The 22,029-nt window shown below is 38.0% G+C and overlaps 1 protein-coding gene across 9 annotated transcripts in view; it reads left to right on the top strand.

The window, feature by feature from the left end:
* Positions 1 to 22,029, top strand: part of MLLT10 (MLLT10 histone lysine methyltransferase DOT1L cofactor) — a 250,100-nt gene that overhangs the window by 146,016 nt on the left and 82,055 nt on the right. For all 9 annotated transcript variants that reach the window (XM_080650474.1, XM_080650472.1, XM_080650473.1 and 6 more), the window contains 2 exons: positions 15,778 to 16,030; positions 19,043 to 19,612. In XM_080650474.1, coding sequence (XP_080506600.1) covers positions 15,778 to 16,030; positions 19,043 to 19,612 — 823 coding nt within the window. The remainder of the gene's footprint in view (positions 1 to 15,777; positions 16,031 to 19,042; positions 19,613 to 22,029) is intronic.

Genomic DNA, 22,029 nt, shown 5'->3' with positions numbered 1-22,029 from the left:
TTGTGTCCTTATTTCTGCAAACACATTACCTATCCCTTGCTCACTTTCTTCTCCTTTTGACATTCTTATGATGTGAATATTCTTATGTTTCCTGTTCCACGGCTCCCTTAAGCTGTCCTCCTGTTCGTTTTTTAAAAAAATATATTTTTATTGATTTCATAGAGGAAGGGAGAGAGAGATAGAAACATCAATGATGAGAGAGAATCATTGACTGGCTGCCTCTTGCAGGTCCCCTCCTGGGGATCAAACCTACAACCACAACCCAGGCATGTGCCCTTGACTGGACTCGAACCTGGGAACTTTTAGTCAGCAGGTTGCCTGCGGTTCCATTCACACTCAGTCTTGATTAGCCTCAGGCTATCGATCACAGGGTGGGGCCTGAGGTTTTCCAACAGGGTGGGGCAGCTGCCTTCTCTCCAGGCAAAAACTGCCTGGATAACAAAATTTTGTCATAGAAAGATTTCCTCCACAGTGTGAGAGTATAACTCAGCACAGGAAACCAGGGTGGCTGCCCTCTGAGCTCCAACCCCAGAGCATCCAATCCTGGCTTCTTCTCACACAGCTCCATTCCATTCTGGCCTCTGCTGTATCCCCAGTTGAGTGACTACACACGAAATTTTGTGCATTGACCCTTTAAGAGAGTGCCTCCATTTCCATCTGTGTCGCCCTGGCAGACAGCAACCCTGCTGCTTTTCACAGCCTCATGTTATGTGGTCACCTTTCTCAGGTCTGGTGCTTTGGCCTGGGGAGCTCATCTTAGGGTTTAGAACACTGAGTTCTCAGTGGGAACCCCCCACAGCTGAGATATCCCTCTGGAACTTCAGCTGGTTGGTGGAAGCCCTGCCAGCCATTTTGCACCTTCACACTTCTTACCAGTCTCTATGTAGTCTCTACTTTACTTTCTTGGTTATCAGGGTTCTCTCCAGTTAGTCTTCAGTTGATTTTTCGGGATGGTTTTTCTGTATTTTAGTTATCTCTCTAGTTTGGTCCTGGGAGCATGTCAGTGTAGCTTCCACTTACTCTGTTGCCATTTTGGAATTCCCCCCACCCCTCTTTCATTTCTGATATCAGTAATTTTTGTTCCCTTTTTTTATTCTTAGTTGTCCTTGCTAGAGGTTTATTAATCTTATCTTTCAAATATCCAGCTTTCAGTTGTGTTGATTTTTCTCTAATGATTTACTGTTGTGTTTTTGTTTACATATGTTTTTATTGATTTCAGAGAGAGGAAGGGAGAGGGAGAGAGAGATAGAAACATCAATGATGAGAGAGAATCAATGATGGGCCACCTTTTGCATGCCCCCTACTGGGGATTAAACCACAATGCAGGCATGTGTCTTTACTGAGAATCCAACTGTGACCTCCTGGTTCATGGGTCGATACTCAACCACCGAGCCACAATGGCTCGATGATTTCCTATTTTAAATTTCATTGATTTCTGCTTTAAGTTTTGTTATTCCTTTTTTTCTGATTATTTAATTCATTTTTAGTTTCTAGTTTCCTAAAGAGGATGCTTAGATTATGATGTAACATTTTCTGCTTTTCTAATAATATGCATTTAATCCTACAAATTTTCCTCTAAGTACCACTTTTTCTGCATCCCACAAATTTTTTTCTATTTTAATTCTCACCTGAGGATATTTTTTCTTTTGTTTTTTTCAGAAAATGGGAGGGAGAAATCTCTCTCTCTCTCTCTCTCTCTCTCTCTCTCTCTCTTTCTCTCTCTCTCTCTTTTTTTTTGTCATTTATGCATTCATTGCATGATTCTTGTATGTGCCCTGACTGGGGATCGAACCCACAGTCTTGGCATAGTGGGACAATACTCTCTAACCAACTGAGCTACCTACCTGTCAGGGCCCAGAGGATAATTCTTTCTCTAGAAAGAATCTCAGAGCTTGAGGATATAAGAATAAAAACTTCCAAATATAAAAAAAATAAAGAAGACTAAAAAAAAAAGCACTATATTCAAGAACCATGGGACAACTATAAAAGGTATAACAAAGTTATAATGGGAATATCAAAAGGAAAGGAAGAAGGAAGGAGGCAGACAGGCAATATTTGGAGCAATAATGACTAGGAATTTTCCCCAAATTAATGTCAGAAACCAAACCACACAGATCAAGGAAGCTCTGAGAATATCAACAAAGATAAATGCCAAAAAACATCAACAATACCTAGGTATAGCAGTTTACTAAATTTAAACTAGAAGATATTAACCCAAATGTATCAACAGTCATCTTACACATCAATGGTCTAAATATACTAATTGAAAGAAAGAGTGGATCAAAAAACAAAACTCAACTATCGATTGTTTATCTCAAGAAACCCACTTAAAATATAAAGACACATATCCTATATAATAAAAGCCTAATATGCTAAGTGTTCAATCGCCCATTCAACCAATCAAAGTGTAATCCTATATAATAAAAGGCTAATATGCAAATTGTCCCCTTGACCTGGAGTTTGATCAGGAGTTCGATCAGGAGTTCAACCAGGGGCTGGCCAGTTGCACCCCTGATCGCCCCCCATGTGGGGTGGGACCGACCGGCCAACCATCCAGAGCCCCTCCTCGGCAGGCCCCACCCCTGAAACCCTGATCAGCTACCCCCACCCCAATCAGGGGCGGGGCATGCAGCCAACTGCTTGTGGCCCCTAGCTCCGGCCAGCCTGGCTCAATCGGCTCTGATCAGGACTGGCCGTCCAGACCCCACCTGTACACAAATTCGTGCACTGGGCCTCTAGTATGCTAATGATATGCTAAGGCTATTCAACATGATGTGCACTGACCAACAGGGGGCAGACAGTCAACCGGTCAACCAGTTGCTATGACAGGCACTGACCACCAGGGAGCAGATGCTCCGACTGGTAGGTTAGCTTGATGCTGAGGTCTGGCCAATCAGGACAGGCTGGACACTCCTTGGAGCCCTTGCATGATCCCTCCCCAGCTGGCCAACCTCCCGCATCCCTCCCCGGCCCCGATCGTGCATTGGTGGAGTCCCTCAGCCTGGCCTGCACCCATTCGCAATCCAGGACTCCTAGGGGGATGTCGGAGAGATGGTTTCGGCCTGATCCTGCAGGCCAGGCCGAGGGACCCCTCTGGTGCACAAATTCGTGTACTGGGCCTCTAATTAATTAATTAATCAGTGGATGTAGAATAATATACCATGCTAGCACTAATCAGAACAAAATGAAAACAGTTATATTAATTTTGGACACAGCAGATTTCAGAGCAAGGAAAGTTTATCAAGGATAAAGAGTAGCATTATCTATATATATAAAAGCGCAATACGACCAAATGACTGGTCGGCCAGTCGCTATGACGCGCACTGACCACCAGGGGGCAGACACTCAATGCAGGAGTGGCCCCCCCCGCCCCCCGGTGGTCAGTGTGCTCTCACAGCCAACCTCCCATGGCCCCTCCCCCCTGCTGGCCAACCTCCCGCGGCCTCCTCCCACCCTGGCTGGCCAGCCTCCTGCAGTCCTTCCCCCCAGTCAGTCGGCCCTCCCAATCTGGGGGCCAGCCGGACAACCTCCGGGGTCCCTCACGCCACCGGCTGGCCCCCCCAATAGGCCTCAATTGCTGGCCAGGCTAAGGGACCCCACCCGTGCATGAATTCGTGCACCGGGCCTCTAGTATAATTATAAAGGTTGTCAATACTGTAAGAAGATAAAACAATCCTTAATGTGCATGTGCCTAGCAACAGAGCATCAAAAAGCATGAGACAAAAACTGACAGAACTGTACAGAAAAATAAATGAATCCAGTCTTATAGTTGGAGACATTAACACATTGCGAACGGATCACGAGAATTCTTGTGTTTTCATATTATACAGTGTTTTACAAAGTATCATACTTTAAAAAGATATTAGCTTGTAAGAACGTAATAAATAACTTCAAAGTGCAATGAGTATTTAATTTTAAGGTATGCCTTTAACATTTATGTAAAACATTTTTTGTACTTGTTTAATAGAAACTTATCTGGCCACTGGGTAAAGCTAGCAATAAAACTACTGGTCTGCAATGTGTTAATACACCTCTATCAAAAAATGGACAGATCCTACAGGTAGAAATAAGTAAGGACAAAAAAAAGGGGGGCGGGGAGAAAAGAAAGGAAGTCAGTAAGGACATACTTGAACTGAATAGCACCACAAATCAACTGGATATAACTGATATCTGCAAACTAATTTATCCAATAACAGCAGAATATACATTGTTCTCAGGGTCACATGGAGATTAAGGAGCAACCTTTACATTATACATGGGTCAAAGAAGAAACCTCAAGAAAAACTTTAAAAACTAAACGGCAATTAAAACATGACATCAAAATCTGTGGGATGTGCTCTGTCCAGTGTGGCTTAGTGGTTGGAGTATCAGCCAGCGTACTGAAGGGTCTCAGGTTCGATTCCCGGTCAGGGCATGCCCCTGAGTTTCAGGTTTACTCCCTGTTTCCCCCCAGCCTCCCCGTCAGGGTGAGAGCAGAGGCAACTAGTGGCAGTGTGTCTCTCACATCAGTGTTTATCCTCTCTCCTCCTTTTGTTCTTCTCTCTTTAAAATCCATCAATAAATTTTTTTATATAAGTTATATCTTTTTAAAATATATTTTTATTGGTTCAAAGAGGAAGGGAGAGGGAGAGAGAGAGATAGAAACATCAATGATGAGAGAGAATCGTTGATTGACTGCCTCCTGCACGCCCCCTACTGGGGATCAAGCCTGCAACCAGGCATATGCCCTTGACCAGAATCGAACCTGAGACCCTTCAGTCTGCAGGCTGATGCTTTATCCACTGAGCCAAACCAGCTAGGACCATCAATAAATTAAAAAAATTAAAAAGGTGTATGCTCTGGTAACTCCAGCAGCCATACCCATTCTACTAATGAGCACATCAAAGGAATTCTTTATTTTTGTTACAGTGTTGTTGTTTTTTATTTTGTTTTGTTTTATTTTTAATCCTCACCTGAGGATATTTTTCCCCATTAATTTTTAGAGAGAGTGAAAGGGAAGGAGAAGGAAAGGAGAGAAAGAGAAACATTGACATGAGAGAGACACAGCCTCCCACATGCACCCCCACCAAAACTGGGGAACCTGCAACCGAGGTTCTTCCCCTTTACTGGGAATCAAACCCTTGGGTCTGCAGGCTGATGCTCTAACCACTGAGCAACCGGGCAGGGCTACATTGTTGTTTTTTAATCTCAAGCATTCCCTTTTTTATTCTTTCTTATAATTTCCTTCTCTCTGCTTACATTACCCATCTGTTCTTTTTGTTCTTTTTCTTTTTTAATATATTTTACTTGAGGCCTGGTGCACAGATCCGTGCACCGGTGGGGTACCTCGGCCTGGCCTGTGGGGATTGGGCCCAAAGTGGCTGTCCGACATCCCCCAAGGGGTCCTGGATTGTGAGAGGTCACAGGCCAGGCTGAGGGACCCCACTGGTGCACGATAGCGGCCGTGGGAGGGCTCCAAGGCACGTCTGGCCCATCTCGCCCAGTCCCAATCGGCCGTACCCCACCATCAAGCTAACCTACTGGTCGAGCGTCTGCCCTCTGGTGGTCAGGGCATGTCATAGCGACTGGTCGGTCGGACACTTAGCATATTAGGCTTTTATTATATAGAATTGATTTCAGAGAGAGGAAGGGAGAGGGAGAGAGAGATTGAAACATCAATGATGAGAGAGAATCACTGATTGGCTGCCTCCTGCACGCCCCCTACTGGGGATTGAGCTCACAACCTGGGCTTGTGCCCTTGACCACAGTCGAACGCAGGACCCTTCAGTCTGCAGGCTGATGCTCTACCCATTGAGCAAAACTGGATACAGCTTACCCATCTGTTCTTGCATGCCATCTGCTTTTTACATCAAAATCCTTAGCCTGTTAATCATAGTTTTAAAAGTTCCTGTTCTAACACCAACAATCCTGCCAGAGAACCTGTCTCTGGTTCTGATGCTTTTAGTGTGCCTTGTAAGTTTTAGTAGAAAGGATAAGATTTCCTGCATAAAAGGAACTATGGTAAGTAGGCCTTTAGTAATGTGATGGTAAGGCATGGGAGGTGGGGGAGGCATTCTGTATTCTTTTGATTAGCCTTTTAGTCTTTTGATTAGCCTTTTAGTCTTTTAGTCTTTTGATTAGTCTCTTGAATTATGAACTTCACAAATGATTCTCACATCCTCCACTTAGGTCAGACAGTATGCTGCTGTTGGGGGGTGAGGGGGTAGGGAGTTGGGTATATCCCTTACCTAGGGACTTTAGCTCTGATATAACCTCATCAGGTTATGCTTTGATATTTACTGTGAAGACTTGGTAGAGCTCCTGGAGATAAAATTGAAAAAAGTTTGAGGGCTCCTCTATGACTCAGTCCTCCTGGAGTTTTTATCTCTCAGACTTGTCCACATTGAACCTTTAGCAATTTGTTGATTATACTTGAGATTTTCCTACTCTGATACTGGTTTCCATGGAGATTTCTCCTGGGGTATATTGGGGTTCTCTGTGTCTATCTGCCTTTCTCTCCAATCTTTGGGCAGTGGTTTGCCCTCTGATCTCACTGCTTCCATAAATCTAAGAGCTGTTGATTTGAGTTTGTTCAGCCTTTTACTGTTAAGATTGAATGAAGAATTCTAAGTTCCTTATGTGCTGAATCAGAATCCAGAAGTGCTAATATAGGCATTAAATGCTATACATTTTGTTCCAAGCACCACTTAATGAATTTTAATATGTTGTATTTGTATTTTTATTTCATTGAGCAATACCCATGATTTCCTTTTAATTTCTTCTTTGACTCATAGTTTACTTAGAAATGTGTTATTTACTTTTCAAACATTTGGTGGTTTTTATATATTTTCTTGTAGTTTCTAATTTAATATCTTTGTATTATATAATTCCTCTTAAATTTCCTGAGATTAAAAAAAAAAGATACAAATTGATTATCTTGTTTAGTATCCTGTGCATTTTTCAAAAGAATGTGTATTTATTTTGCTCTGCTGTATGGAGTTTTTCTATAAATTCCATTTTTGTCAAGTTGATTGCTATTATTTAAGTTCTTTATATCCTCAGTGATTTTGTTGTGTCTACTTGTTGAGTCAGTTAACTGAAAAGGGGTTATGTTATGGATTTTGCTATTTCCCCATTTTCTGTTTTCTTACTCTAATGTTATAATCTCTGCCATACAATGGGGGGAGGGTTAGGTAATTTACACATAATGTGATTATTGATATAATTGTATTTGAATTTATCAGTTTCTAATTCTTTTTTTAAAATTTAATTGAATTTATTGGGGTTACATTGGTTAATAAAATTATATAGGTTTAAGATATACATTTCTATAATATATCACCTGTATAATGTATTGTGTGTTCACCACCCTAAGTCATATGTTTATTTTTTATTTATTTGCCCATTTCTCATCTACTCTTTTATTGAATATTTTTTATGATTTTATTTTGGCTGATTAGTAATAATTCCTTGTTGTGTTATTTCATTGGTTGCTTTAGGGTTTATGGTATATATCTTTAATGTGTCAGCATGCCTTCAAGTGATATTAATACCATTTTCAGGTATTGTGTAAGAAACTTGTAGCTATATACGTCTATTCCTACCCTTTTGGCTTTTGTGCTGTTTTTATCATTTAAAAATTTCGCCTATTTTATAAATCTCAAAATTAATATTTTTTCATTTAAGTCATCAGTTAACTTACATTTAAATAATTTAAAAGTCTTTATATTTACTCTTGTAATTATTGTTTCTAGTGCTTTAATTACTTTGTGTAGATCCACATTTCCTTTGTTGTTTTCCTTCTTCCTAAAAGACAATCTTTAGCATTTGTTCTAGTGTTGATCTGCTGGTGATTAGTTCTTTCAGCTTTTTTTTTTTTTTTTTTTATCTGAGAAACAATTATTTTGCTTTTGTTTTTTGAAAGTTAGCCTCGCCGGCATGGTCACGGTTCGATTCCCGGTCAGGGCACATGCCCGGGTTGCAGGCTCAATCCCCAACGTGGGGTGTGCAGGAGGCAGCCGATCAATGATTCTTTCTCATCATTGATGTTTCTCTTTCTCTCTCTGCCTTCCTCTCTGAAATCAGTAGTAATTTGGTTTTTGTTTATTTGTTTTTTAGAACTTTAAAGATTTTCTCTTCTGTTTTCTAGCATACATTGTTTTCATGAGAAATCTATTTTCATCCTTATCTCTCTTTCTTAGCATATACTAGTAAGGCATCTTTTTAAAAATTTTGACCCCTGCCTGTTTTTATTATTTTTTCTTTATTGTTGGTTTTTAGTGATAAGTAGTTTGATTATGATGTACTTTCATGGAGTTTTCTTCATGTTTCTTGTGCTTGGGGTTAATTGATCTGTAGGTTTATAGTTTTCACCAAATTTTGGAAATTTTCTGATAATCCCCCCCCCCCCCCCCCACGCAATCCCACTCTTCTTTTTGTATTCCAATAGCATGTGAAGTAGGCTGTTCTACAGCTTATGGGGCCCTCCCATCTCTCTCTACCCCCTCCCACCTTCTTAAAGTCTTCTTTTTCAGCAGAAGACTTCATGTGGGATAGTATATGTGCTCTGTTCTTAGAGTTGGGTTAGTGAAAAATTTGTGGCCTTTATGAGACACTTGAATAGACACAATTTTATAAAACCAGCGTTATGTTTCATCATGGTTGTTGTTCTTCCCTCTGTTTCCTTCTCCCAACTATGATTACAGAGCCTTGTAGAGTACTGTAAGGGCATAGTAAACAAACTATTTCTTTGGTTACCTATAACAGAATCATTGTTGAATTTTGAGTATAATTTAAAATTTTTGTTTGAAGTAGGAAACATTTTTTGTTTCTAATTAATAATATATTGGTATTGAATCTTATCATGAGGACTAGTAATGGTAGTTAGCCATGAAACAAAAAATCATTCATATTCTAAATGTCTATTTTAAAGAATTCATTAAGTTGCTTGTAAATTTCAATGTAGACCATAGTGTTTATGCACTTCTTTTTTTGTGTATTAATTCTCACCTGAGAATATTTTTTTATTGATCCTTTGAGAAAGTGGAAGGGAGTGAGAGGGAGTTACAGAAAGAAATAGAAAACATCAATGTGAAAGAGACATATGTATTGGCCACCTCCTGCACGGGGCCCAAGCAAAGCCAGGAATCGAACCTGAAACCCTTCCATGCTCTGGTTAACACTCTAACCACTGAGCACATCGGCCAAGGCTTTATGCACTTCTTTAGAGAATCAATATGGCCAGATATCCAGTTTTTATCTCCAGTGGAAAAGAAAAAAAACTATATTTTATTCAGTTCAATAACAGCTGAAATAGTTAGTTTGCATTTAATCGGCCAATTAACATGAAAAATGTGTATTTTTAAGCACTACAGTTGCTCTCAGAACAGTGAGATGCTCATATTATGAATATTTAGGTTGTGAAACTGAGGAAATAACAGATTTGTGATGTTAGGCTTACTCATTGTGTCTCTTGTAGACTTCCCCCACTACCGTCTCCTTTTATTTCTTTCTACAGCTTCTTGATTTTGAGTTGGTTATCTATCTTCTATAATAATAAAAGCATAATATGCTAATTAGACCGAACCTCCTTCTGGACGAGCTTCTGGATGAAGCCAGGGCTGAGGGCCGAGGCTCTTGCATGAATTTTGTGCATCGGGCCTCTAGTATGTTTATAATGGCATTACACAGTGTCATATTATTTAAAGCATATTATGGAATAAATACTAAGTTAACTTAAAAACATGGAGTTAAGGTAGAGGTCTTTCTTTGAGTAAAACTGATATAGCCTTTTTTTTTTTCTTTTAATTATGCTTTTTAACTGTTAGACTCTTCAGCCAAATGTTTGTTTTTTAAATATGTTTTTATTGATTTCATAGAGAAGGGAGAGGGAGATAGAAACATCAATGATGAAAGAGAATCATTGATCAGCTGCCTCCTGCACGCCCCCTATTGGGGATCAAGCCTGAAATCAAGGCATGTGCCCTGACTGGGAATCAAATCGTGACCTCCAGGTTCATAGATCAATGCTTTACCACTGAACCACACAGTCTGGGCCAGTTATACTTCCTCTTGCACTTGGCGGGTAGCCACAATTGCCACAGGTGGACTTCTGAAGGTGGTAGGCCTTTAAGCCACAGAGGACGCTCTGGCACAGCGTGTGCCTCTTGTTGCAGAGCTTGCCCAGCAATGCTGTCCCCTTCAGCATTGCTTCTGCCACCGAGACCAAAGAGAACCACTGATCTTTTTACTGTCTCCCTAGTTTTGCCTTTTCTAGAATATCGCATAATTGGAATTATACTGTATGTAGCCCTTTCAGATTTTCTTCTTTCACTTAGTCGAAATCATTTAAGATTTTCCCCATCTTAAGGTTAGAGGTTTTGTTTTTGTTTTTCCTTTTTTTTTTGCTTAAGAAATCTTTGAATCCCCTCGCCAGGTGGGTCAGTTGGTTGGAGCATCGCCCCATTCACCAAAAGGTTGTGGGTTCCATTCTTGGTCAGGGCACATACACAGGTTGCATGTTCCATCCCTGGTTGGTAAAGTACGGGAGGCAACCCATCAGTGTTAATCTCACATTTCTTCCTTTCTCTGTCTGTCTCTCCTTCCCTCCCTCCCTTTCTCTCTCTAAAAAGGCATTAAAAAAACATCCTTGGGTAAGGATTAAAAGGAAATATGTGATATCTTTTGAAATTTAAATTTTTTATTTAAAAATATTTTTATTGATTTTAGAAAGGAAAGGAGAGGGAGAGAGAGAGATAGAACTTCAGTGATGAAAGAGAATCATTGATCGGCTGCCTCCTGCATGTCCCCCCACTGGGGATTGAGCCCACAACCCCCTGCCATGTGCCCTGGTTCATAGGTTGACACTCAACTGCTGAGCCACACTGGCTAAGCTGAAAGGTTTTTAAAATAAAATGTTGTGTCATAAGGTATATAATATGTACTATCTAATCATTACATTGTATGCATGAAACTAATATAATATTGTATATCAACTGTAATTGAAAAATAAATTTTAGCCGAAACCGGTTTGGCTCAGTGGATAGAGCGTCGGCCTGCGGACTGAGGGGTCCCGGGTTCGATTCCGGTCAAGGGCATGTACCTTGGTTGCGGGCACATCCCCAGTGGGGGGTGTGCAGGAGGCAGCTGATCGATGTTTCTCTCTCATTGATGTTTCTGGCTCTCTATCCCTCTCCCTTCCTCTCTGTAAAATATCAATAAAATATATAAAAAAAAAAAAAGAAAAATAAATTTTAAAAATGTTAAGTTTTATTTAATAGGATTTTTGTCACTTAAATTTGCTTTTTATTCATTGCTTTCTTTGTAATACCTTTTCTTCCAAAAGTCATGTTTTCATTAGATTTATGGGCATGGTTATACTCCAGGTATAAACAAGGATATTCCGTTAAATGAATGGGAAAGTTTACCAACCCTAATTTAGATTGCTAGATGGAAGCAAATAAAATATTGATTTTGGTATTCCACCCAGTGGAATTCCTATCCTTTCCTTACTTTATGCATGGAGAAAGTAACAAACAAGAATAAAGAAATACTGTTTTGTTTAGATGACTTTAAAATTCACTAGGGTCAGATGTAGCATGGAGAACCTCAGGATTAACTTGCATTACTTGGGAAAATTATTTAAGAAGTGAAGTGGGTGGTTTCCTAAGTGGTCTGCCCAGCATGCATTCATGTTTCTGAAATAATCTGTGAAGTTTAACCATTGTTAAATGAGAGTATGTTTTTTCCTGAAATTTACATTGAACTCTTTGTTCTTATTTATGGACTAGAGGCCCGGTGCACGAAATTTGTGAATGGGTGGGGTGTGTGTCCTTCAGCCCAGCCTGCACTCTCTCCAATCTGGGACCCCTCTCACAATCCAGAACTGCTGGCCCCCAACTGCTCGCCTGCCTGCCTGATTGCCCCTAACTGCTTCTGCCTGCCAACCTGATCACCCCCTAACCACTCCCCTGCCAGCCTGATCGATGCCTAACTACTCCCCTGCCGGCCCAATTGCCCCTAACTGCCCTCCCCTGCAGGCCTGGTTGCTCCCAAATGCCCTTCCCTGCTGGCATGGTCTCCCCCAACTGCCCTCCCCTGCAGGCCTGGTTGCCCCTAACTGCCCTCCCCTGCAGGCCTGGTCCCCCCAACTGCCCTCCCCTGCAGGCCTGGTTGCCTCTAACTGCCCTCCCCTGCCGGTCTGGTCGCCCCTAACTGCTCTCCCCTGCTGTCCTGGTTGCCCCCAACTGCCCTCCCCTACAGGCCTGGTACCCCCCAACTGCCTTCCTCTGCCTGTTCACCGCTAACTGCCCTCCCCTGAAGGCCTGATCGCCCCCAACTGCCCTTCCTTTCATGCCTGGTCTCTCCCAACTGCCTTCCCCTGCTGGCCCGATTGCCCACAACTGCCCTCCCCTGCCGGCCATCTTGTGTGTTGGAGTGGTCAATTTGCATATTACCTCTTTATTATATAGGATTATAGTTTGCTAAAATAATGATTATAGTTTGTTTTTGTGAGGTAATGTCTCGTATTTGATGTTGAAAATCTGTTACAGCAGTGAAATGATGTGGGGTGGGGAAGCAAAAAGTAGTAATGGGGAATATTTAGTTTTCCAAACATTTGAAGTATTCTTATTTTTTTTCTGAACATTGATTTTACTAAAAATGCCAACTATTTTGAAACTTGATTTTATTGTCATTTTCTCATTTTTCAGATTTACATGACAGTTTGTATTGAGTGGTGGTTATATGTGGGAAATTTCAGTTTTGTGTGTTTTTAGATTTTTCATTTGTATTTTATCAGAGATTTCAGATATATGTATTAGAAAAATATTTAATAATTTATTTATTCAACAGAAATTTAGGGCTGGTTATAGTCTAGGAACTTAGTGCATTTAACAGCAGCAAATTTTTTTTTAATACATCTTTATTGTTCAGTTTATTACAATTGTTCCTCTTTTTCTCCCCCATAGCTCCCCTCCACCCGGTTCCCATCCCACCCTCTGCCCTTATCCCCCAACACTGTCCTCATCTATAAGTGTATGATTTTTGTCCAGTCTCTTCCCACACCCCCCACACCCCTTTCCTCCCGAGAATTGTCAGTCCACTCCCTTTCTATGCCCCTGATTCTTTTATATTCACCAGTTTATTCTGTTCATCAGATTTTTTATTCACTTGATTTTTAGATTCACTTGTTGATAGATATGTATTTGTTCATAATTTTTATCTTTACCTTTTTCTTCCTCTTCTTAAAGAATACCTTTCAGCATTTCATATAATACTGGTTTGGTGGTGATGAACTCCTTTAGTTTTTTTCTTATCTGTGAAGCTCTTTATCTGACCTTCAATTCTGAATGATAGCTTTGCTGGGTAGAGTAATCTTGGTTGTAGGTTCTTGCTATTCATCACTTTGAATATTTCTTGCCACTCCCTTCTGGCCTGCATCGTTTCTGTTGAGAAATCAGCTGACAGTCGTATGGGTGCTCCCTTGTAGGTAACTAACTGTTTTTCTCTTGCTGCTTTTAAAATATTCTCTCTTTGTCTTTTGCTCATGGCATTTTAATTATGATGTGTCTTGGTGTGGTCCTCTTTGGATTCCTCTTATTTGGGGTTCTCTGCGCTTCCTGGACTTGTAAGTCTGTTTCTTCCACCAGGTGGGGGAAGTTTTCTGTCATTATTTCTTCAAATAGGTTTTCAGTATCTTGCTCTCTCTCTTCTTCTGGCACCCCCATAATTCAGATGTTGGTATGCTTGAAGTTGTCCCAGAGGCTCCTTACACTATCTTCATATTTTTGGATTCTTTTTTCTTTTTGCGTTTTCGGTTGAGTGTTTTTTGCTTCTTTGTATTTCAAATCTTTGACTTGATTCTTGCGATCCTCTAGTCTGCTGTTGGATCTCTGTAAAATATTTTTTATTTCAGTCAGTGTATGCTTAACTTCTAGTTGGTCCTTTTTCATATCCTCAAGGGTCTCGCTAAATTTATCGGCTTTTTTCTAGAAAATTCTTGAAAAACCTTATAACTGTGGTTTTGAGCTCTATCCAGTCATTTGCTTTCCTCCATTTCTTTCATTTGTGACCTGTTTCTTTATCTCCGCATTTTGGCTGCTTCCCTGAGTTGATAGAGTGGCTTTGTGTGCTAGGTTTCTTATAAGGCCCAGTGGCTCAGCCTCCCCAGTTACCTGAGTTGGACACTCTTGGTGCACCCCTTTGTGGGTTTGTGTGCACAGTCTTGTAGTTAAGCCTTGATTGTTGTTGGTATCACTGAGAGGAATTGACCTCCAGGCCAGTTGGCTGTGAGGATCAGCTGTGTCTACAATGGAAAAACTGCTGTGCTGGAGACACCCTTATGAGACAAGACTTGCAAAAGCCTCTGTGCTCAGCTTGAATGGGGCGGAGCAAACAGCGATGGCTTCGTTGGCTGAGATCTCAGGGTGGAGCAGACAGCAATGGCTTCCCGTCAGCCCTGCCCTGAGAGGCCCCTGGGTCTCAGTGTCCCATGGTAATCGCTGCAAGCACCTCTGAGAGAAAGCCGCCCTTGAGTTTCGCCCGCTACCAGACAGTCCAGTTTCTCCCCGAATGAGTCTGGGTCCCCAGAGTCTCACCCGGAACTGGAGTTCAGCGCAGTCGGGACCTTTTGTCTCCCTCCCACTTGAGAAAGCCAGCCGCGCACTCAGTTGGTAGTCCTCTCTGCGCGCGCGCGCCTCTGTACCTCTGCCTTCTGCAGCTCCTTTGAGTCTCAGTGTGCTTTTCTTTCCTTCTAGTTGTAGAATTCCCATTCGCCAGCTTTCCTGTGGTTCTGGATGATGTCTGTTTTGTCTTTTAGTTGTAGTTTTGAAATGGTTGTGCGAGGCAGCGGTTTAGGTGTTTACCTATGCTGCCATCTTGGTTTCTCCCGTAGGAGCAAAAATTTCTGATCCTATGGACCTTACACACCTTTCATTTTGAAACATGTTACATTTGGTTTAATAGATTTTCCCAAAATGTACATTATATATAATACTTTTTCCCATTTTCATAGTTATTCACTTTGCTGTTATTTCCACACGCCTTGTATTAAAATGATTATTAAAAAGTGGAAACTAATTGTTTAAGCAAATCTTTAGTTTACTATTTTCCCTAACATATCTAGACCAAGGGGATGATTGCGAATCAATTTTAGGATATAATAATACTTTTAAGCTTTAAAATCTTAACTGCAAAATATAACTGTTTTCACACCTTAGTACTTGGAATAAATAATTTCTGTTTCAAAGGCTTTAATCTTTCTTTTTGAAAAGTAGCCTTCACCTGAATTTTAAAATTCTTGCTCAAGCCTATGCTAGCTGTAGCCTTATAATCTCATAGATATATTCCTCTCATCACTTCGTAGCACCTCATTTTTAATTGTTGCCTTCCTGTGCTGAACAATAAAGCTGATTTTAATTTCATGTGTAAGAAGTAGTATGTTCTTGTTGAGAATGCTGTAGCTTGAGAAACAAATACCTTCAATATTATTTACTATGTGTCACTGAATAAATATGTCTAATATGTACTTTTACTAATTGCTGCAATTTGATGCTCAAACAGCCACAATATAAGTCATTTACATTTTTAAAAATAAATATTTATAAAAGACACTAAAATAGTTGTTTTTACATAATTTGTTTAGGTGGACTGACTTATTTTTATAACAGAAACTTGCCTACGTTTATCTTACCAGTCCACTAATTATTTGTGATTGTTAATGTTCTATCTTTTTTTAATGTATAGTCATATTATAATCATTTTTTTCCCTTTTACTTCCTTTCCCAATGAAAATGTTAGACTTATACGAGCACTAGCAGTAACTCTATATCTGGATCATTGAAGCGCTTGGAAGATACCGCAGCACGATTTACAAATGCAAATTTCCAGGAAGTTTCTGCGCATACAACGAGTGGAAAAGATGTTTCAGAAGCTAGAGGGTCAGAGGGAAAAGGGAAGAAATCTTCAACTCACAGCTCAGGTCAAAGGGGAAGAAAGCCTGGTGGAAGAAATCCAGGAACGGCTGTGTCAGCTGCTAGTCCTTTCCAGCAAGGTATTAACTATGATGTTTTAGATAAACTACTTGTTCTTATGATCAATAGTAGTTAAGTTTTAAAAAAGAATTTATTTTTTATTTATAACTAATGGGTCATTGGAAATTATTTTATAATTAGTTGCTGTAGTAAAATTACTTCCAAGACTAGTGTTCCTTGTTTAAATATTTTTTTGGGATTTTTGCTTTCTTTTTATGTTGTGACATGTCCTTCCAAAGTTGAACTGTAATTTTAATGTTTAAATAGATATGAAGTAAAGTTTTTAAGTCTGGGGAGAAAAAACAAAAGCTGGAGTTTTTCTTTCTGCTCTCTAGACCAGTTATTCTTTTTTATAAATTGTTTTTTATTTACCTTTCCTAATTATACACTAAAATAGTTAAGGTATATATTTTTAGTAAGTAAACAAATCTGGGTAATTTTTTAAGGGATCTAAATAGTTCTTGGTAAATGGTAGTTGTTGATTGTGAAGGCATTTATTTTAAAGCTTGATGTTTAAAGTAGAATTTTGCTCAGCCTACATATATCATTTGGTAAGGCTGCTATATTTACAGCATGCCCAGTTGAAAAATAATTTGTTGTTTAACTGAAATTTAAAATTAACTGGGCATGCTGTGTTTTACATGGCCACCCTCTTATGGAGAACAGAGTAACTCATCTAAACTTTAAAATACATTAGCCCTGTGTTCTAAGTGTTAACTTTGTATAATTTTTAGCATGAACATAACTTTTTTGAGAAATGTTAAAACTGCTTGAGATAAATATATTAGTAAAGTATACAATAAATGCCCCCCGCCCCCCCCCCATTGTCCCCTAGGATTAAGTGTGTGTGTGGGGGGAATAGTCCTTTTCTTCACTCCATTCAAGGTTTTGATAATAATAAAAATTGTATCTAAAATGTACCAAAATATAATTTATGTATGTAGAGAGATTGCTTAGTTAGCAGACCTTATTAAAAACTATATATTTTAAACCAATAGTTATTTTGAGCTTCAAGATCTTCAAGTCCCATATATATATTTTTTTACCATACAATACAAAAAAAATAGACAAATAGAAAAGAAATAAAATGCCAAATTTGTTGTTTTATTTTAATAAGTTTATATATTTTTTATTCCACTTTGGAAAATAATTTAATTTTAATGTAACTTCATTCACATTTTAAATGTGATATTAGCAGAAGTCAGTCACCTGCTCTCTACAATAAAGACCTTATTTTCTATTGTTAAAATCGTATTGTTGAGTTTTTAATGTCTTTGAGGTACAATCCATTTAGAAAAGAAATCTCATTTTCTTAAGTTTCACAACATGGAGTCTTTTCCCACCTCTGTTAAGATATGGTAGCGAATATGTTATGTTTTTATATCTGAGGTAATAGGCTAAAAGAGTTTTAAGAGTTGAAATATAAAGGTAGGATATTTAGAATAATTGGTTTTATTATTTTCATTGCAATTAATATGTGAATATTAGAAAACGTGCTTTTAAAGTATTGGGTATACTAAATATTTTAAAGTATTTGCTATAGTGTAGTAAGCTTTTAACACCAGCTGTAAAAACAAAAATGTGTAAAAAAAAAAAAAGATAGATGAGGACAGATCAGAATGGATAATAAAGAACTTCTTTATAGTTGCTAACTAAGTAGCAAATCGAAGTTATCCTTAAATGATTGATGTAATGTAAATAGCTTCTTAATATCTATGCTTTTCTATATGGACATGATTACCATAGGAAAATGCTTAACATAGGAACAAATACTTTTATAAATGCATAAAACAAATTGTCTTGAAAGAGTTAAATTTTAAACTATTAATGTTCTTTTAAAATAAGCCATTTCAGAAGAGCTAAAATTTAAAAATCAAAACCTTGATACTTTAAAAATTTTTGTGTGTGAGAAAAAATATATCTGTAAATATTTAGGTGGATTTATGTGTGATTACTTAAGAATGTGCGCTGCAATAAAATTTAACACTTAGCTTGGAATTTCTTTCCTACTCTAATAAAACACTTTATTTTGAGCGTTTGTTTCTAAATCCATTAGTTAAAATATGATAGAGTTTAGTTTTATGAAACATATGTGGTCACAACTAAGTCTGCATATTTTATTTGGCAAGTGTGTTCGGTGACATGGGATGATGAACCAAACTGTTGTTTCATCCCAACCATATTATTTTTCTGCCAGGTTAATAAGAACTCGAGGCTCTTATAGCTCCTAATGATGTGTCATTACTAATGTTCTTTATCTAAAAGAGTATGTGAAGAATAAGCAGTTGTGAAAGAGATTCATGAGAGGAGCCTTTCCAATGACTTAACTTTCAGACAATCAATAGCAGAATGTCAGTGGCTGGTTTCTTTTCTTTATGCAGCTCCATGGGAAGTGGACTGGGAGAATGTAAGGAATATAGATTAGGTTCTACATGATTATTATTATTTGATTAAATCTGTATTTTGGTGGGATAGCTTTAACTAAATGACAACATTCACCAACATTATATAGAAGTTAGAACTTATAACCTAACAAATGTTTTTTTGGTTCTTGTATGTTGGGAACATTTATAATCCTATCTTTAGTAATTAAAGAAAGAGGAAGTCCCTTTAGCTATTCAGAGTCCATTTGTAGGCTTATCAAAGTCTCCTTGAGACTGCTATTCATCAGTTCTTCCTCACGTGTATATATAGTTGGGGAAGAATTGAGGTATGCTGCCATGGTAAAAGGTAGGTTAAATAAAGCACAACTTATATCTTGGTAGTTGTATAAGTAATAGCTTATAATTCAATTTAATGACTTAAAAAATGACAAGTATTTTGAAAGATAATTTTATAGATAAACTTGTTTTTAGTAATAACCCTTTTAAAAGTCTACCTTTGTTACATAAGTGATGTCCTAAGTTTTATAGTGGTTTATTTTTTTTCACCCTCTCTTTTTGATGATTGTTTCATTTCTATTGCTCATGGGAACTTTTGCATCCAATTTTTTCTTTTCCTATTCCCCCCCCCCCTTTTTTTTTTAACTACAGGTAGTTTTTCAGGAACTCCAGGCAGTGTAAAATCATCTTCGGGAAGTTCAGTACAGTCTCCCCAGGATTTCTTGAGCTTTACAGACTCAGATCTACGTAATGACAGTTATACTCACTCCCAACAGTCATCATCAACCAAAGATGTACATAAAGGAGAGTCTGGAAGCCAGGAAGGGGGGGTAAATAGTTTTAGTTCCATAATTGGTCTCCCTTCCACCTCAGCTGTTATTTCACAGCCTAAAAACTTTGAAAATTCACCTGGAGATTTGGGTAATTCCAGCCTTCCTACAGCAGGATATAAGCGGGCTCAAACTTCTGGCATAGAAGAAGAAACTGTAAAGGAAAAGAAAAGAAAAGGAAATAAACAAAGTAAGCATGGGCCTGGTAGACCCAAAGGAAACAAAAATCAAGAGAATGTTTCTCATCTCTCAGTTTCTTCTGCTTCACCAACATCATCTGTAGCATCAGCTGCAGGAAGTATAACAAGCTCTAGTCTTCAGAAATCTCCTACATTGCTCAGGAATGGAAGTTTACAAAGTCTTAGTGTTGGCTCATCTCCAGTTGGTTCAGGTAGGGATTTGCCCATTGTTTTTCTCCCTTACTTCCACCACCATTATTATTCCATTACCCCAAAAAGTAAATTCATTTTTAACTATTGTCATGATAATACTTGAGTTGCTAAGTGACATTTGATTATCTTCATGAAAAAATGTGTTATGATATTAGAAAGACAATTTGGTGTTTAGAAAAGACATTTGGCACTAATCTGACATTACTTAATTAAATATAGGCTAAATAGTTTATTGGTCATTTTTTATGGAACACCTAGGATTAATTTCCCATTTTTGTTTTTGCTTCACCTGCACAGTATTTTTAAAACCAATTCAGCCGGTGCAGCTCAGTTGGTTGTTGCATCCAAAGGTCATGGTTAAATTCCTGGTCAAGGCACCTGTGGCTCAATCCTTGGTGGGAGGGGTGGTGGTGCAGAAGGCTGCAGATCAGTGTTTCTCTCTCACATCGATGGTCTCTCCCCTCTCAAATCAATGAAAAATTATTTTTAAAAGCCAACTCAGAATTTGCATTTGAGGTGTGACCATTTTTGCACTCTATTTTTGATTGGTATTTGCTTTTGAGCTTTCTCTAAATTTCAGTCTTCATTTTCTCAACAATTCCTCACAGAAATTCTACTTGAATTGCTCCATCTGGAATATTTTTCAATCAGTGATAAATGATTTTAATTTATGGATTTTAACAGGAAATACATGAAATGATTTATGTTCTTTTTGTTTTCCAGTATGTTTAACATTTTTTACCATTATCTTTATTATAGTATGAATGCATTTATATATGTTATTTACACCATTGGGATGCTTCTTTAACAGTGTATTTATATTATGACTATTATCTTCAATTAAAACTTTTAAGATTCATGTTTTTATACAAACTTTATACTTTAGATAGTCATTAAATGTCCACATTTATATTTTAAATTGTATCTTGAATTTCAGGTAAATGATTTTAAATGGTTGCTTGTAAAGCTCATCCTTCTTTTGGTTTTAGATGTCTGATTGTAGAAATGAGGAGATTTTGGCTAAAATAAACTATTATGGATTTTATCAGTTCTATTAGTTGATGGAGAGGATGGTAGGAAATGGTATAGAAAAACCGTAATTTAATGAATGTTCATGCATATTTTATAAAGACAGAACATTGGAATTTTGTAGTTGTGCAGATAATTTCAGTAAGTAAGCTTAAGAAATATTCTAAGGAAGAAAAGAGCACGTGTAAAGGTTAACTGTGAAAAACAGTAATTATAACTACCATTTGTTTTATGTCAGGGTCTGTTCAGTACTTTATAATTATTATCTTGTATAATCCTCACAATAGTTTTATGAAGTAAAAACTATTAATGCCTCTGTTTTACAGCTGATAAAACCGAGGCTTAGACAGGCAAAATAAGTTGCTTAAGGTCACACACCAGGCTAGCTATTTCTCATAGTTAGCTAGCTTCAGTGCCTGTGGTAGACTTGTTTGACAAGTGGTTTTTGTTTTGGTTTTTTTTTAGAAATGAGTGTAAAGTATGGAAGGATTGTTTCATTAGTAGCATTAGGGATAGTTCTAGAGCAGGATTTCTCAATGTTGGCACTATTGCCATTTTGATCAGGATGATTTTTGTTGTGCAATGTTATCCTGTGCATTGTAGGATATTTATTAGGATCCCTAGGCCTTACCCTCTAGATACCAATAGCACCCAAGAACCCCCAACCCCAATCAAGAACTGTTTCTCCCCCCTCCCTCCTGGGAGTAGAGAGCAAAAATCTCCCTTGGCTGAGAATCACTGTTTCAGAGGGGGGAAAATATATAAATTGCATTGAGAAATAAGTTCATGAAAATATTTAAAGATATTGCACACTTGAATATACATTTTATTTATGTAATATGAAACATATTTGACGTTTGAAACCAGGATGTCTTAGCAATTAGCTTTAGCCTTTTGTCACAAAAAGTAAATTTAGACAAATTTAATCAGAAAAAAATTGAGTTCATATATTCATTTATAGCTAGAGGCACAGTAATCAGATGAATAACTTAACTGAGAAAATTAAGCCTAAGTTTGCTTTTGTGAAAAGAGAACCTCACTGATTTTCTATATATAGAAGTCAAGTCTGATAATTAGTGAAATTCAGAAATTGCATTTAGATGCCATTTGAAATACATATCTTGCATGGAATTAAAATAATTGATTTATATGCCTGAAAATATTTTCCTACATGTTACATATTTAGGGAGATTTTAGGCATGGGAAATAGCATTCTTTACACAATGATTACTTTTACATCTGTGGGAGTAAAATATGAATTTGTATTCCTTTTACCTCATCATTAGGTAAACAGAAATTTAGTTGGAAATTCCCATAAATATTACTTCCTGACAATAAATGACTTAAATTTAGACTTCCCAGGATTTTTTTCTTGAAAGTTGTGCTT

This window comes from Plecotus auritus (assembly GCF_963455305.1).
Source record: "Plecotus auritus genome assembly, chromosome: 1".
Classification (NCBI taxonomy): domain Eukaryota; kingdom Metazoa; phylum Chordata; class Mammalia; order Chiroptera; family Vespertilionidae; genus Plecotus; species Plecotus auritus.
This window is presented reverse-complemented; position numbering and strand designations above follow the sequence as displayed.